Source organism: Drosophila subobscura, chromosome E, assembly GCF_008121235.1.
Source record: "Drosophila subobscura isolate 14011-0131.10 chromosome E, UCBerk_Dsub_1.0, whole genome shotgun sequence".
NCBI classification, from domain to species: domain Eukaryota; kingdom Metazoa; phylum Arthropoda; class Insecta; order Diptera; family Drosophilidae; genus Drosophila; species Drosophila subobscura.
The window spans coordinates 18,995,021-19,008,005 of NC_048531.1; the positions used below are offsets into that span (position 1 = coordinate 18,995,021).

The following is a 12,985-nucleotide window of genomic DNA, read 5'->3' on the forward strand; positions in this document are numbered from 1 at the left end:
TTTGATTTTATTTGTATTTTAGTTTTTGTTTTATATTTTTTCATTTTACCCTTTTCAGATCTCAGAGAGTGGTTCAGCAAATGTAAACGGCTTTGAAATGCTCACACGATAAGCTCAATTTACCTGCTGCAAATCGGGGCCATTTCTGTCTCTAAACTGAACTGATTCGAGCCGATCTGTGACGATCGCTTTTGGGGATCGATTCGAGGATTACTTTCAACCCAATTCTTTGCTTCTCTTGTTTGGCTATGGAGTCAATGCTGAGTTAATTTATTGTTTAATCTTATAAATTAATTAATTAATTTATAGTACAAATAAAGCTTTAAATGTTCTTCCTACTGCTCTCCGTTCTTTCATTCATAGATCTCAATGCATAAAATTAAGTTAAAAAATTGTCATTACACAAGCCCTCTCTGCACGCCCCCACCACACTTTGCATCAACAACACAACCAAATCGATGTAGTTCCTTGTATTACACGAGTACTCCCAACAACAAATAGATATGTATGTATATAGTTTATGGTATATACGCACGTTTATGTTTATGTTTAATGCGCTCTAACAGAAACTGCGAAGAAATCAATGGGATCGATAAATCTAACAAACGTGACAGGGCCTCCTGCGATAAGCGTGCTGATAAGCCATCAAAGTCCCAATTCAATTACATTATTCAACATTCATTTGTGGGCTAACTAAAGAATCTCAAACTCCCGCTGCTGCTGCTCTGGCCTCTAACTGGTCTAACTCCATCCATCGGACTGGTGTGTGTATGTTTTCGTCTTTGATGAAACCCCATTTGATGTTTATTGTTTTAATTATTAATTATAATTATTAATCCATTATTTTGATATTCCGAAATGTAATTAGGTTGACAATCAAATATGCAAAAAGGAATTTACGCGTATGTAGTTCGAAATTAAGTTTACATCATGGACAAAAATCTAAGGAGCGGAACCTTAACAAAACTTTTCGAGTTTCAACTATCATCCCATGGTCAGAATGAAATGAGTTTCCGTTTCAGCTACCGATAGTTCAGCTTCCACTTCCCATTCCCGTTCCCCTTTTACCAGATACTCAAACGCATCTGTAGCTCACTCACTAAAGTTAAGAATCTTATTCAAGCTATCGCTAAATGTATATTTATTTATTAGATTTCCTTATTGAGACCATCTCTGGCTGTTGTCCGCGTAGAACCGATCCGGATCTCCCCATTGGTCTGCTCTGGTACACGTCTAATGGTATAACTAAGTATAGCTAAGAGTTACAGCTAAACTAACTCGCTTCCTCGCAGCCCCCATATTATGGGGATGACTGTACTGCGTTCTGCGTTCTGCGTTCCACCTACAGAACCCTCCCCATCGCTCACTCTCGACCACCTTCTCGCTCCTCTATCCTAATATCTTTCGTGTCGACTACAATCTTCAGCATTGGTTTTCAGTTTGGTTTGGTTTTAGGTTTAAGATGTGGGCTTCGGGGCGACTAACTAAGTTTGTAATACATTTAGACTTTTAATTCCTTATCTGCTACATAGATATACCCACATAGTAGTACAATTTAGTATTGCATTAAAAGTGTTTTACTCGTTTATACTAGCTTCACTTATTGATTCTGGCTAAGAGACGTTCTTTAGGGGTTTTTGGTTTTGGTTTTGGTTTTGGGTTCTTGGTAGTTTTTAGCTATATATTGCCTCTCTTTTGCTTTTGCTTTTGCTTTTGTCTTTGTTTGTGTTTTCTTTTGGTGTGTGGTGTTTTGCTCTGGCAGTTCTTTTCCAATAGTACAAATATTTTTGAAATATTCACTTAGTTATCTCCATAAATGGTTTATGCATTATTTTCAATTATAAAGTAAATCGTTTCCCATATACACATCTAGTTAGTTTATAGTTTTCTTCTGTTTCTTTTATGAATTACAATTAGCAAATATTACAATAGAGTTATCTACGGTATATATTAGATTCAGAGTTATTCCATTTGGTTTACACTCACGAGTTAAAGTAATCTTTGAGTTAATTGTTAGATGATCTACTCTTAGGTCTCCCATCTAGCGATAATAAATCTAGTTAAGCCCTGGAGCAAAAGTATTTACAATGGGAGGAGCTGCGGTACCCGTTTCGGTTTGTCTAGTTTATCCTTTAAAAAGAGGCGAAAAGTCTAGGCCTAATGATGTCTTCTATATTTGTATAAATCTCAATACGAGTATATTTCTGTTTGGTTTTTAGCATGGAAAAAGTGTAAGTGTAAGTGTAAGTTTTGGGGCAACGAGTTATGGGGCTGCGAAAAGCTATTTTCGGAATGTCTAGTAAAGCTTTTCCGATATCTTAAATTACAATACGATCTGCAGATCTCTCCTCTTTGGGTTTGTTTTCTTAGACTACGTTTGATCTCTTTTTGTGGCAACTCCACTTCCCTCGTATGTACACTCGGCATCGTCCTTCTGTGGTGTTTGGTTTTTGTTTGAGGCAGTGCCATTTATTTTGTTGGTGTTGTGAGTTGTCGCTTCCTTCGTAAAAGAGTTTAATTGAACATCTTGGGTGATGTATGGCCGCTATCCTATAAAGAGCTGCACTTGTTGTGGGTCTGTGTCCCAACTTCCAGCCTGGCTGGCTCCTGGGGCTCCTGGGGCTCCTGCTGCGTGGCTGCTGCTGCTCCTGGTTATGGTTTGGGGGGTTTTCTGGTTAGTTAAACAATTCTTCATAGATACAGAAACACGAAGAGAGTGAGGGCGAAACACACACACACAACAGATAGACAGAGAGGGAATAGAGAGAGAGAGAGAGAGAGACTAATGCTGTATGAGGAATGATGGCGATTCTCACAGCCATTCTGCTCCGCTCACTCCTCGCCAGTTTGCTGTTCTGATTGATGTTTTCTGCGGTTGTCGAATGATCGATGATGGTCGTGGAGGAGGAGTCATGAGTTGCATGATATGTACACCATACCGATCGGCTGATGGGGCAGCGCGCTCCCGTGTTATATGATACTCTCTCGATTCCGTTCCAGCTCCTCCGTCTCGTTCTCCGGATCCACGCTGGACGTGGACGACACGCCGCAGATCTGCATCTCGATCTCGGCCAGTCGATTCTCCAGATCCCACTGCTGTTGCGAGAGTTTCGTGTTCAGCGCCTGGTTCTCCGACTCCACCGTATGCAGTCGTTCCCTCAGTCGCTTGATCTCGTCCTCGAGCACCTCGTGGGAGCCCAGTAGCGGCGTTGTGCCTCCACCAGCAGCTCCCACGCCCGCGCCATAGCACTCCAGCTGCGAGCTCGAGTCGCAGATGTGACCTGTGGACGATTCGGCACAGATTGATGATGACTTATGCAGGCTTATGCCGCGTCGTGACTTCATCGCCTTACCCGTGTGGCTGGGCTGCGACTGGGGTCGTATCGAGTGATGTGAGGCGGCCCGACTGCGCGGACGCTCCTCGGACCCGTGGGCACTGGGGCTGACCGATCTGGGTGAGTCCGTGGCACGCACCAGACGGTCCGCGTAGCTGCGCGGGCTTTGGGGGGGAAGGGAGAAAATAAGTGAAAGTAAGAGTGGGAGGATGTGGGAGAGGCTCACCTATACCCATGCTGCTGCTGCTGCTGCTGCTGCTGATGTAACGGCGGCTGCTGGTGCTGCTGCTGCTGCTGATGATGATGCTGCTGCTGCTGCTGCTGATGTGTCAGATGATGTTGCAGCAGCGAGGATAAGGGTACTGGTGCTGGTGGCAGCCACATGTCCTCGAGCGAGGTGCGGCCACAGCTCTCGACCAGACCGGGCGTCGACTGGCACCGGCCCATGGCAACTACATTAAAGTATTTGACTGTGTTTTTATAACCGAAATGTTCAGCCAGCAAGCGGAAGGAAACGCAAGCGAAAACGAAATGCAAACGGAAAGGAAAGACGGAACGGAGAGGCAAAAACAATCGAATCGTGTTATTTTCTGGGGGCAATCGTATTCGCATCTTTGAATTTTCGAGTGGTGTTTGTTCGGGGTGTATGGGATTGGGGATTGGGGAATGGGGAATGGTTGAGGCAGAGAGCCCTGGGATGAGGGTAAATAAGTGGGTGGACGAGTAAGTGGCCCGGCCTACCTTTCTCTAGTGGCGCCTTCTTGTATTTCTCCAAGCGCTTGACGGCTATCGACTCCAGACGCACACGCGCCGCCGGATACTCCTTCAGCACGTCCCACATGTCCTTCTTGCTCAGCACGAACAGGTCGCTGTAGCCCACCGACCGTACGCTGGCTGTGCGTCTGTTGCCTGTTTTTTCGTTTGGTTTTTTAATCGGGGGAGTTGGCAAAGGCAAATGTTTGCCAACGCAGAGAGAGAGGGAAAAGTTTAATGGTCTTTGCAAGCGTAGAATTTCCACGACGCGCTGTCAGTGTGTGTCTGTCGTTCGATTCTGCCTGCTGGCAGGCAGCAAGACATTAAAATTGCATGCCACATGGAGCTGGAGTGGCTGGGGATGGGCAGTTTTGGGGGAGAGGCAGGCAATATTTGATCTATGGAGTTTGTTTTGATTAAAATCGAAGGGTAGATGTGTGTGTATCCACGCTCCCCCAATGCCCGTACCCCATTTGCACTGCCCAGCACAAGCAGAATCGAGTTTGTGAATTTATTTGCTGGTGTCAATGGGGTCGTATACTTAATTTCAATTACACAAAATCTCAAATGCAAGTACGTGTGGAGAAAAACGTTTAAATTACGGCCAGGCAAAGCAATACAACAACATCAACATGGACTCAGAAGACAATCAGAGAGAGGGAGAGACAGAGAGAGACTTATGCCACATATAGAGACAGAGATAGAGACATAAATATGGGCTGGAGATGGTAATGGAGGGAACTAGCTAGCGTATGAAATGAAATTCAAGTTTAATATTTAACCCTCAAGGCAAATGTTCCCCCGAACTGTGATGTGACGACGCTTGATTGGGCGCCCCAAATAGTGCTTAAATCATGCAGAAACACAAAGAACCTTCAACAATTCGATTTGTAGTCTCTAGTTGCTGCAGGTGTGTGTGTCAAGAGGAGGGGGGAGTGAAGGAACTGTGTCAGCAGTTGCAAACTTTCCGGGGCAAGTTTAACTTTTGTCTGAGGAATTAGGTTGCCAACAGCTCGGAGAGAGAGAGCCGAAACTCAATTAGTTTGGCAGGGAAGCAGCTCTGACTTTTGTGACGGCTTCAAGTATGCAAAAGATATCTTCCACTTGCAGTGGCAGTGGCAGTTGCATAACGCACACACACACACACACACACACACACACGTACCATTGTTAATTATGACAATGTGTGGGGAGGGGGGTAGCAGTCACCTTTGCTCTACCCCGCAGCCATTTGTGTGTTCACACTTCAGTGTGCCAGCTGCCGGCCCCGACAATTGCATTGTACATCAAAATTAAAGCGGCATTAAGTTCAGCAAAATTGGTTTTTTGTGCATCAACAAACCGCAATTGCTGCGGCCATTTTCATGGCTCATATTTACGAGTTAAAAAACGTTGAAGAAACTAAAAATAAAAATATTCACGTGTGAGCGCATGCAGGTGCAATAATTGCATTTGACATTCATTAATTTTGCAACCACTGTGAGTGTGTGCTGTGCATCCGGGTGTGTGTGTGTGTGTGAGCCAGACATCCGTAATATACTTTTTGGCTTAAAACAAAACCAACAAAAAAAGAAGAAGAGTTAACAAAAAATATGCACACAATTTACGAACAAATAAAAACAAATTAAAAGCTATTTTTGAAACACAGAACAGACACAGGATTCAAGGAAATGCTTTAAAGTGCTGCTTCTAGGGGATGACAGGTGCTGCAGGGGGGGAAATGTTGTTGCTAGTTGTGTAAATAATTACTCGTATCTCTGGCAGGGCTAACACTTAGACAAGTACATTCCACACATAGATCTGTATATTATTTAGATATATATTTGTGAGACATAAAGAGGCGTGTCTGTGGCTGTGGTTGTGTCTGTTTTGTGCTGATGAACACTACGTTTGGGGGAGTATTTTGGGAGTATTTATTGGAGTATTTTATCTGAGAGTTGGAGTTTGGTTTTTTGGTTGATTTGTTGTAGTTACGTTATCGTTATTGTTCCGCCTGTCGCACTAAAACGGGATATTTACCAAGTTCTTTACCTGCTGTGCCCATATTGAGTATACTAATCTCGCCAAAATAGGAACCGGCCTTCAACGAGGCCATCACCGTCTTTCCATTGTCGGCGACAACCTGCAAACGTCCACGGTTCACAATGTACATCTCCTTGCCCACCTCGCCTGCGATAAGAGAGCGGAGAAAGGTATAAGGAAATGCAGATTTATGGTGGGTAAAGACTCGAACCCTTCCTGCAGATGTAGTCGCCGGGCGAGAAGAGCACCGGCCGCAGTCGCAGCACCAGCTCGCAGAGGAAACCAGCTTCGGTGTTTTGGAATATCTCAACCCGCTTAAGTGTATCTAAATGGACGTTAATTGCTATTTCAGCCTGCAAACATACAGATTTGGGTTAATGTTATGCACAAAATTCCTTCCTGGCTTTTACTTGCCTTTAATTTGTCAGGAAGACAGGAAACGGCGCGCTCCTCGTCCGAGCACTTTTGTGTGAGCCACAGGTAATCGAACCACTTGATGACCTTCACCTGCAAATGATTCGGCACACGTCGCATCCGCATGTACGTCTTGACGCCATCCAGCTTGGCTGAGGGCGGAGAGAAAAGGGGGGAAGAAAATGTATCAGATATTTGTACATATTTGGGTTTTATTTTGTATTTGCCGAGGATTCATTCTCGCTGGATATTGACACGCGACTGGCATACAAATTGTGTGTGGAAATTTGGCGGCTGCACCCTGGGCAGTAGTCGCTCCAACTAAATGCTGCCCCATTATGCATAAATTTGCTGTGGTAGATGGGATTTGCTCTTCCCTAATCGGTCAATCAAGCTCCGGTCTGCATAAATTTCGTGATGTAAGGCTTTTGGCTGAATATTGGTAAGCTCTTCCTTTGGCAGCGGACACTTAATATTGATTGGAGGAGCGAGTCCAGTCCCGTGCAGCACGTGCAGATGGATTGATTGGCCAGAGACTCCTCCGATCTACGCTATTGCGGCATTCCGTGTGAACGAGCCGCCTTAAAGAGCATCCAGTCTGTTCTGTTTGAGCAATATTGATGATGGAGAGAGGGAGCACTAACTGGCTTTTGTTTCTAGTTTCCGCTCAGCACTCTCTGCTCCTCCTCCTGGGCATCCTCTCCCGTCCCGTGTGGCTTTGCCAGCTGCTAGTCATCGGAGTCGATAAGAGGAAATTAAATCTCTTGGCTCGTCAGTGCCAACCAATATTGACACAATTTGTCGGCGGTTGCCCCAAAGGGGGAGTGGGGAGTGGGGAAATTGGCAGGTGGAAGCGGACGCAGTGAGTGCTGCGTCTTTTGTGTTTGCTCGTGCAAACATTTGAAAACCAACTGACAAACAGGCAAACCAAACAGATTGAATACAAATAAATACCCAGTAACCGGGCTGATGTCTGCAAAGGGGCGGCTGCTGGGTGGGCCAATCACATCATCTATAATGCAATCATTCCTCCTCCACCCCCCTGCCCATCCCCGCCAATTCAATTCCAGTTGGTCATTTGTCATTTCCCCAATTGTCAGTCCCCCCCTCCCCCCGAAATGCCTTTTGTTGTCCAACTCGAATTTCCAACGAAAATTAAAGCAGGAACAAATCCCAACAGAGACAATTTCCACTTTATTTTAAATGCCATTTTATTATGAAGAATTCTCTTCCTGTCTCTCCAAGCGGCAAATTTATTTTCTCATTTCCATTTCCATTTCCATGCTCGACGCTCAGAAATAGTTTCTCTTTTTCCCGTGCCAACTATGAGCAAAGTGAAAGATTATTGAATGGCAGTGCCGTTGCCCCCCTCTTGCCTCTTGGTAGCCACTACACAAATCGGATATGGATAACGTTATCCATTGCCAATGGGCGGCCACACACACGTACACGAACCGCACAGCTCCTCCTCTCTTACCTCCGCCTGTCCCTCCCCTGCTGCATTGGTACCGAGAGAGCCGTGCTAAATTACAGCAATTTTTTACAGCGGAACAGCTTGAATGCAGCATTCAATGGCTCATGTTGCCGCCTCTGCCTCTGCCTCTGCCCTTTCCCCTGCTCCTGCCACAGAGCACGTTCTCGTTGACGCTGCTGGATTTTATTCCTGGTTTTATTTTTGTAACAATTGAAAATCAATCTAAATAATAATTGCATATTCCATGGCAGACGGCAAAAACAAACAAGAGAATGGAGAGAATGGGAGAGAGAGTGGAGAGTGGGAGAGAGTGGCGGCGTGGAGAGTGGAGAATTTCCGTGTCATTTCTTGTGGTTTTGGTACTCTTCCGGGTCCCTGGGTGTTGGATGTTTTTTGAGCTTGCAACGGTAATTGCGGTTTTGCCTTCGATGGCGTTTGTCTCTCTCTCTTTCGCTCTCTCTCTACCTTTGGCATTGTCTTTGTTTCAGGCATACATATATGTACATATGTATGTATGTATTTATGTATATCTTATACATCTTCTGCCTGCCTTGCTCTTTGCTGTCTGACTGCTGCTGAATGTATCTTCCTTCCATTTTGGATGTGTTTTAGAAATTACTCAAGCTTTAATTCCTACTCCTGCTCTGTGGCTGAACAGAGCTTATCCTGTTCCGTTTCAGCTTCGTTTCATTTCGTTTCGTTCTTGCTGCTTGCTGCTGCTGCTCCTCTGCTTCTGCTGCTTCCCCGCTCTCGTTTCCATTTCGTTGCATTTTGCGAGCAAAATTTAATTTGCCATGTTTTTCCCTCAGGTCACGTGGCTGCTGCCAGGCGGCAGTCGTCGTCGTTGAGGACCAAGCCTGGTGCTGGGCAAACTGCATTTGGCTTCAACATTTTGCTTATTTCCTATTTATTTTTCATTTTATGCTCTGCTTCCCCTGCACTTGCCCACAGCGAACTATGATCTGCTGATCTGCCGCTGCCGCTGCCGCTGCTTGCAATTTTTGTGTTTGCCGCTGTCTGAGTCACCTTCGCCAGCAGAGGAAAGAGTCAACCGGGGAAACTTGGAACGAATTGCAACCAATAATTACATTTGACTCAACTTTTGTCTCCACGCGGAGGGGGAGCTTGGGCCAATTGCCACCGAGGGATCAACTGGGTCCAAGGAGAACAATTGTGGGTGGCTCTGTGGCTAAAAGTAGAAGAAATCTGCGAGCAAAAGTTCCCTGCCATTGTCTGGCAACAAGCTGCAGCAAGTTGCTCCGTGTGTTGGCCCACAAACAAACAGTAAATATGCGCGACAAAAAGTTTCTCTTGCTGCCTGCCCCCAAGATCTATTCATAAAGCACAGCCGCAGCATGCAGCGTGCAGCGTGCACCGGAAAAAGCAGAGGAAAGACCTCGAGTTCTGAATGGGCAGGGCAGGGGAGTGTGAGTGTGAGTGTGAGTGGCAGGAGCCATGTGAATATTGCAAACTAACTGGAAACCACTTAACAGTGGGTGATGGCTGATGGCTGATGGCTGATGGCAAAGCAGGAAGTCGTCTGGCCCCCGGGGGGAGAACAAAAGGAAGAACCCAAAGGGGAGACAAGGAGTGAAAAGGAATCGCCGGCGATTATCAGCACCGAGGAGAAGCCAGTTCTTGACACTCTCCAAAGCTTCTTCAGGTTGGATTCCATTTCTGGTTTCTGGCCTGCTTAATTATGCATTTACCGCGGCGGTGGCGGTGGCAGTGGCAGTGGCAGCTGCTGTGGCATCCTCGTTGCCACCTGAAGAGGCAGCGCCAAACAATGGCCGCGAAGTGCTGGATGGATTTATTCGGGCGGCAACTAAAAATAAATGCAGAATCCAGCGCCGTGCCAGCAATAACAATGCGCATGCCAGCTGCATCAGCAACGAAACGAAACGAAACGAATGGCAGGGGGCAGGGGGCAGGAGGCAGGAGGTACAGCAATGGCAGTTTCCAGCACAAATCCTTGGCATATTCGCTATTCAAGGATAATGGAAAGCTGTGGCCCTTAAAGAGCAGCAGAAACAGCAGCAGCAAGAGGAGAGGGAGCAGCAGCAGGAGCCTTCTACAACAAGAATAACCCAGTGGCGGCGTGTTCTAAAAATACGACAGCAGCGAGTTGGTGTACATGCAGGGCTTAATGGGCAGAAGCGGCGGACAACCAGCGGCGATTGCGTCTACGATATTGATTGGAATCCGCAAACACGCACACACAAATACACACAGACACACACACACACACACACACACACACAACAGTCTCATGCACGGTTACAGCTGGAGGGCATAACCAGAAGCAAACACAGGGACAGAGAGCCAGAGCCAGAGCCAGCCACAGCCTCCTCCTCCTGCTGCTCCTGCTCCTGCGTTGGACATTGCTGTGGCAAGCAAAAGCAAACAGCGAAACGAACAACAAACACAAACCAAGCTGAAAACACACACACACACAGACAGGCACACACACACACACTGGGACACGCAGCAAGGGCTGGCAACTTAAAGTGGATAATGGACGTCGCCTGGCCCCACACTGGGGGCTCCTTGGATGCTGCTGCTGCTGCTGCTGCCTGCCACAGCCATCCCTTTCACAGTGTCCGCCAGCTCGACTTTGAGTTGGCCAGAATGAAGAAGGAACGAGGTAAAAGCAGCAACAGCAGCAAAGAAAGTGGAATAAGCCCGAGGTAAGTCGCACAAGGAGACACCCTGCAGGACACCCTGGCGGACACCCTGCAGGACCCCGTCGAATGGCTAAACGAATAGCCAGGCAAATCTCCATTCGAGCTGCAACAATGCCAGCACTCGTGCACTCTCTCCCTCTCCCCACAAGCAATCCTCAAGCGCATCCCTTCGACAGCCACCCCACAGCTCAGTGGATATGCCCGAGTCCGCGGCCAATGCCACACCAAAATGTTTGGCAACGCGTTCTTGACTCAGTTCGTTTGCCTCGCATTCTATTTTTAGTGGCAACCTCGCAGCAGCCAGCCAGAGAGGGAGCCAGAGAGGAGCCAGAGAGGGAGCGAGCGAGCAATTGTGGGGCAGCTGCCACAACAAGGACGAGGGCCCCACAGCAAACAGCAACACTTCGGTCCGTTATAGTATTACTTGCACGTTGCACGTTTAGCAAGTCAAAAATAGCTGCGCAGAGGCACTACAAATCTCATCCTGCCACCACCAGGGTGCACTTCTCTCCATCAGCAGCAGCAGCAGCAGCGGCAGCCTCATCTCCGCCAGCGTTTTGCTGCATCCTTTTGTGACTGTGTGGGTGTGACTGTGTGTGTGGGTGTGCCTGTGTGTGTGTGTGTTTGTGTTGGCTTAAATTGAGCGCGTAAATTGTTTTAATTGCGAGGTCAAAAGCCAAGCCCCAGCCAGGGCAGCCAGCCATGAGGCGTGCAGGGGCCGCCAGCTGGACGTTAATTGCATATGAAGACTGAACGCTGACCAGTTGGCTCTATAAATAAGTCCAAAGACCATAATACACCCACCAGCTGCTAGCAGGAGAGTCTCCAAAGAGCGGAGGAGACTCAAAATAGAAGGAAATGCCTGCAAAAATGGTTAAATTGGGTGTCGAAAGCGTGCCAGAGGCAGAATGTGCTTCAAAGTGAAATAAATATTTAAATACGAATACCCAAATATCCACAGCTGCAATAAGTGAGTAAATAAATGTGAATGCAACTGCAAATGGTGGGAAAATATGCTGCGGGAAATCACATGCCAACAAAAAGTGTGCGCACGGACACATCAATCAGACAGAAATGCGCTGACGGACGGACGGACGGACGGACGGACGGACGGACTGATGCGCTGACTGATGGTTGACGGTTGACGGGCGACTGGGGGGAAGTGCAGAGAATTCCATGGCAACTATTTACAATAACAATTACATAATGGAGCCCCTGGACAGTGGGGCAGACAGCGCATGATGGAGCGCTCAAATTTACATAATTTTAAATGCCAGTTTTCGAAATGTTTCCTTTCGCTTCGTTTTGGATTCTTGCCAAAACATGCCTGGCAGTGGCCCGTGTTTTGAGTGGTCCTGAATGGCCAGGCCAGGTCCTTCTATGTCACCGTTGTGTGTGTGTGTGTGTGTGTGTGTGTGTGTGTGTGTGTGTGTGTGTGTGTGTGTGGTGTGTGTGTGCTTGTCGATTATCGCTGGCAGCATTTGGCGAATGGCAAAACTTTTGCCGCTTGTCGGGCGTTAACAAGCCACAGAGGGGGAGAGCAGAGCCAAGAGCCATGCGTTTAACTAAGCGTAAATGTAACAGTGTGTGTGTGTGTGTGTGTGTGTGTGTGTGTGTGTGGGTGTGTAGGGGGGTGGCTGCCACTCAACGCTCATGTGTGTGGCAGCAGCACAAGCAACATTGTTGCAAAATCATTTTGTATAAAAAAGAAACCATCAATAACTCAAATATAATGACAGTTTTCCACTTGTTGTTGCCTGCCTCCCCCCCTGCCTGCCTCCTTCCTCTCCTTTCCTAATCTGCGACTTCCTTTGCACCTCACACTGCTACCTCTCCCTCCCCCAAGCCAAGCTAAATGGATGAATAACTTAAGGCAGCTGCTTCAGCCGCTCCTTCCTCAATGTTGGGTTGGCTCTGGCTCTGGGTGTGGGTGTGCGGCAAGCGGGTGGCTGTTGCTGCTGCTGCTGCTGCTTGTGTGATGTTATGTAATGTAATAACGTCAATCAAATTTAAAAAGGCAGACCAACTATTTGAAAATCAATTTTCATGCCTTCCCCCCCAGCCCAAGCAGAAGCAGGAAACAGGAAAGGAAAGAGCCAGAGCCAGAGGCAGAGGCAGAGTCTCCTTCAAGTCGTGTCAGGCAGGGCACTCCTGGCTGCTGGCTGCTGGCTCCTGGTTGTATCAGCATGAGGGGGCACAGCTAATGTAGCTGCAGACCCCGGACCCGGACTAAGCCATGACTAGCAGCGTGAAGGCTAGCGAGGCGGATGGCAGCGTGAGTAGCGCCTTTTGCTTGGTTTAAG

At 47.3% G+C, this 12,985-nt stretch overlaps 1 protein-coding gene across 5 annotated transcripts in view; it reads right to left on the reverse strand.

Annotated features, from left to right (window-relative positions):
• Positions 1-2,253: 2,253 nt before the first annotated feature.
• LOC117892426 (cyclic nucleotide-gated cation channel beta-3) overlaps positions 2,254-12,985 on the reverse strand; it is a 56,391-nt gene continuing 45,659 nt past the window's right edge. Inside the window, exons 6-13 of one of the 5 annotated variants that reach the window (XM_034798660.1) lie at positions 6,525-6,676; positions 6,322-6,463; positions 6,108-6,257; positions 4,077-4,244; positions 3,562-3,805; positions 3,354-3,499; positions 2,940-3,281; positions 2,254-2,648 (exon numbers count right to left, since the gene is read on the reverse strand). In XM_034798660.1, coding sequence (XP_034654551.1) covers positions 2,971-3,281; positions 3,354-3,499; positions 3,562-3,805; positions 4,077-4,244; positions 6,108-6,257; positions 6,322-6,463; positions 6,525-6,676 — 1,313 coding nt within the window. In that variant the 3' untranslated portion in view covers positions 2,254-2,648; positions 2,940-2,970. Of the gene's footprint in view, positions 2,649-2,680; positions 3,282-3,353; positions 3,500-3,561; positions 3,806-4,076; positions 4,245-6,107; positions 6,258-6,321; positions 6,464-6,524; positions 6,677-12,985 lie in introns of those variants that run through there. The other 4 variants (XM_034798661.1, XM_034798662.1, XM_034798664.1 and 1 more) reach the window with 4 other exon arrangements.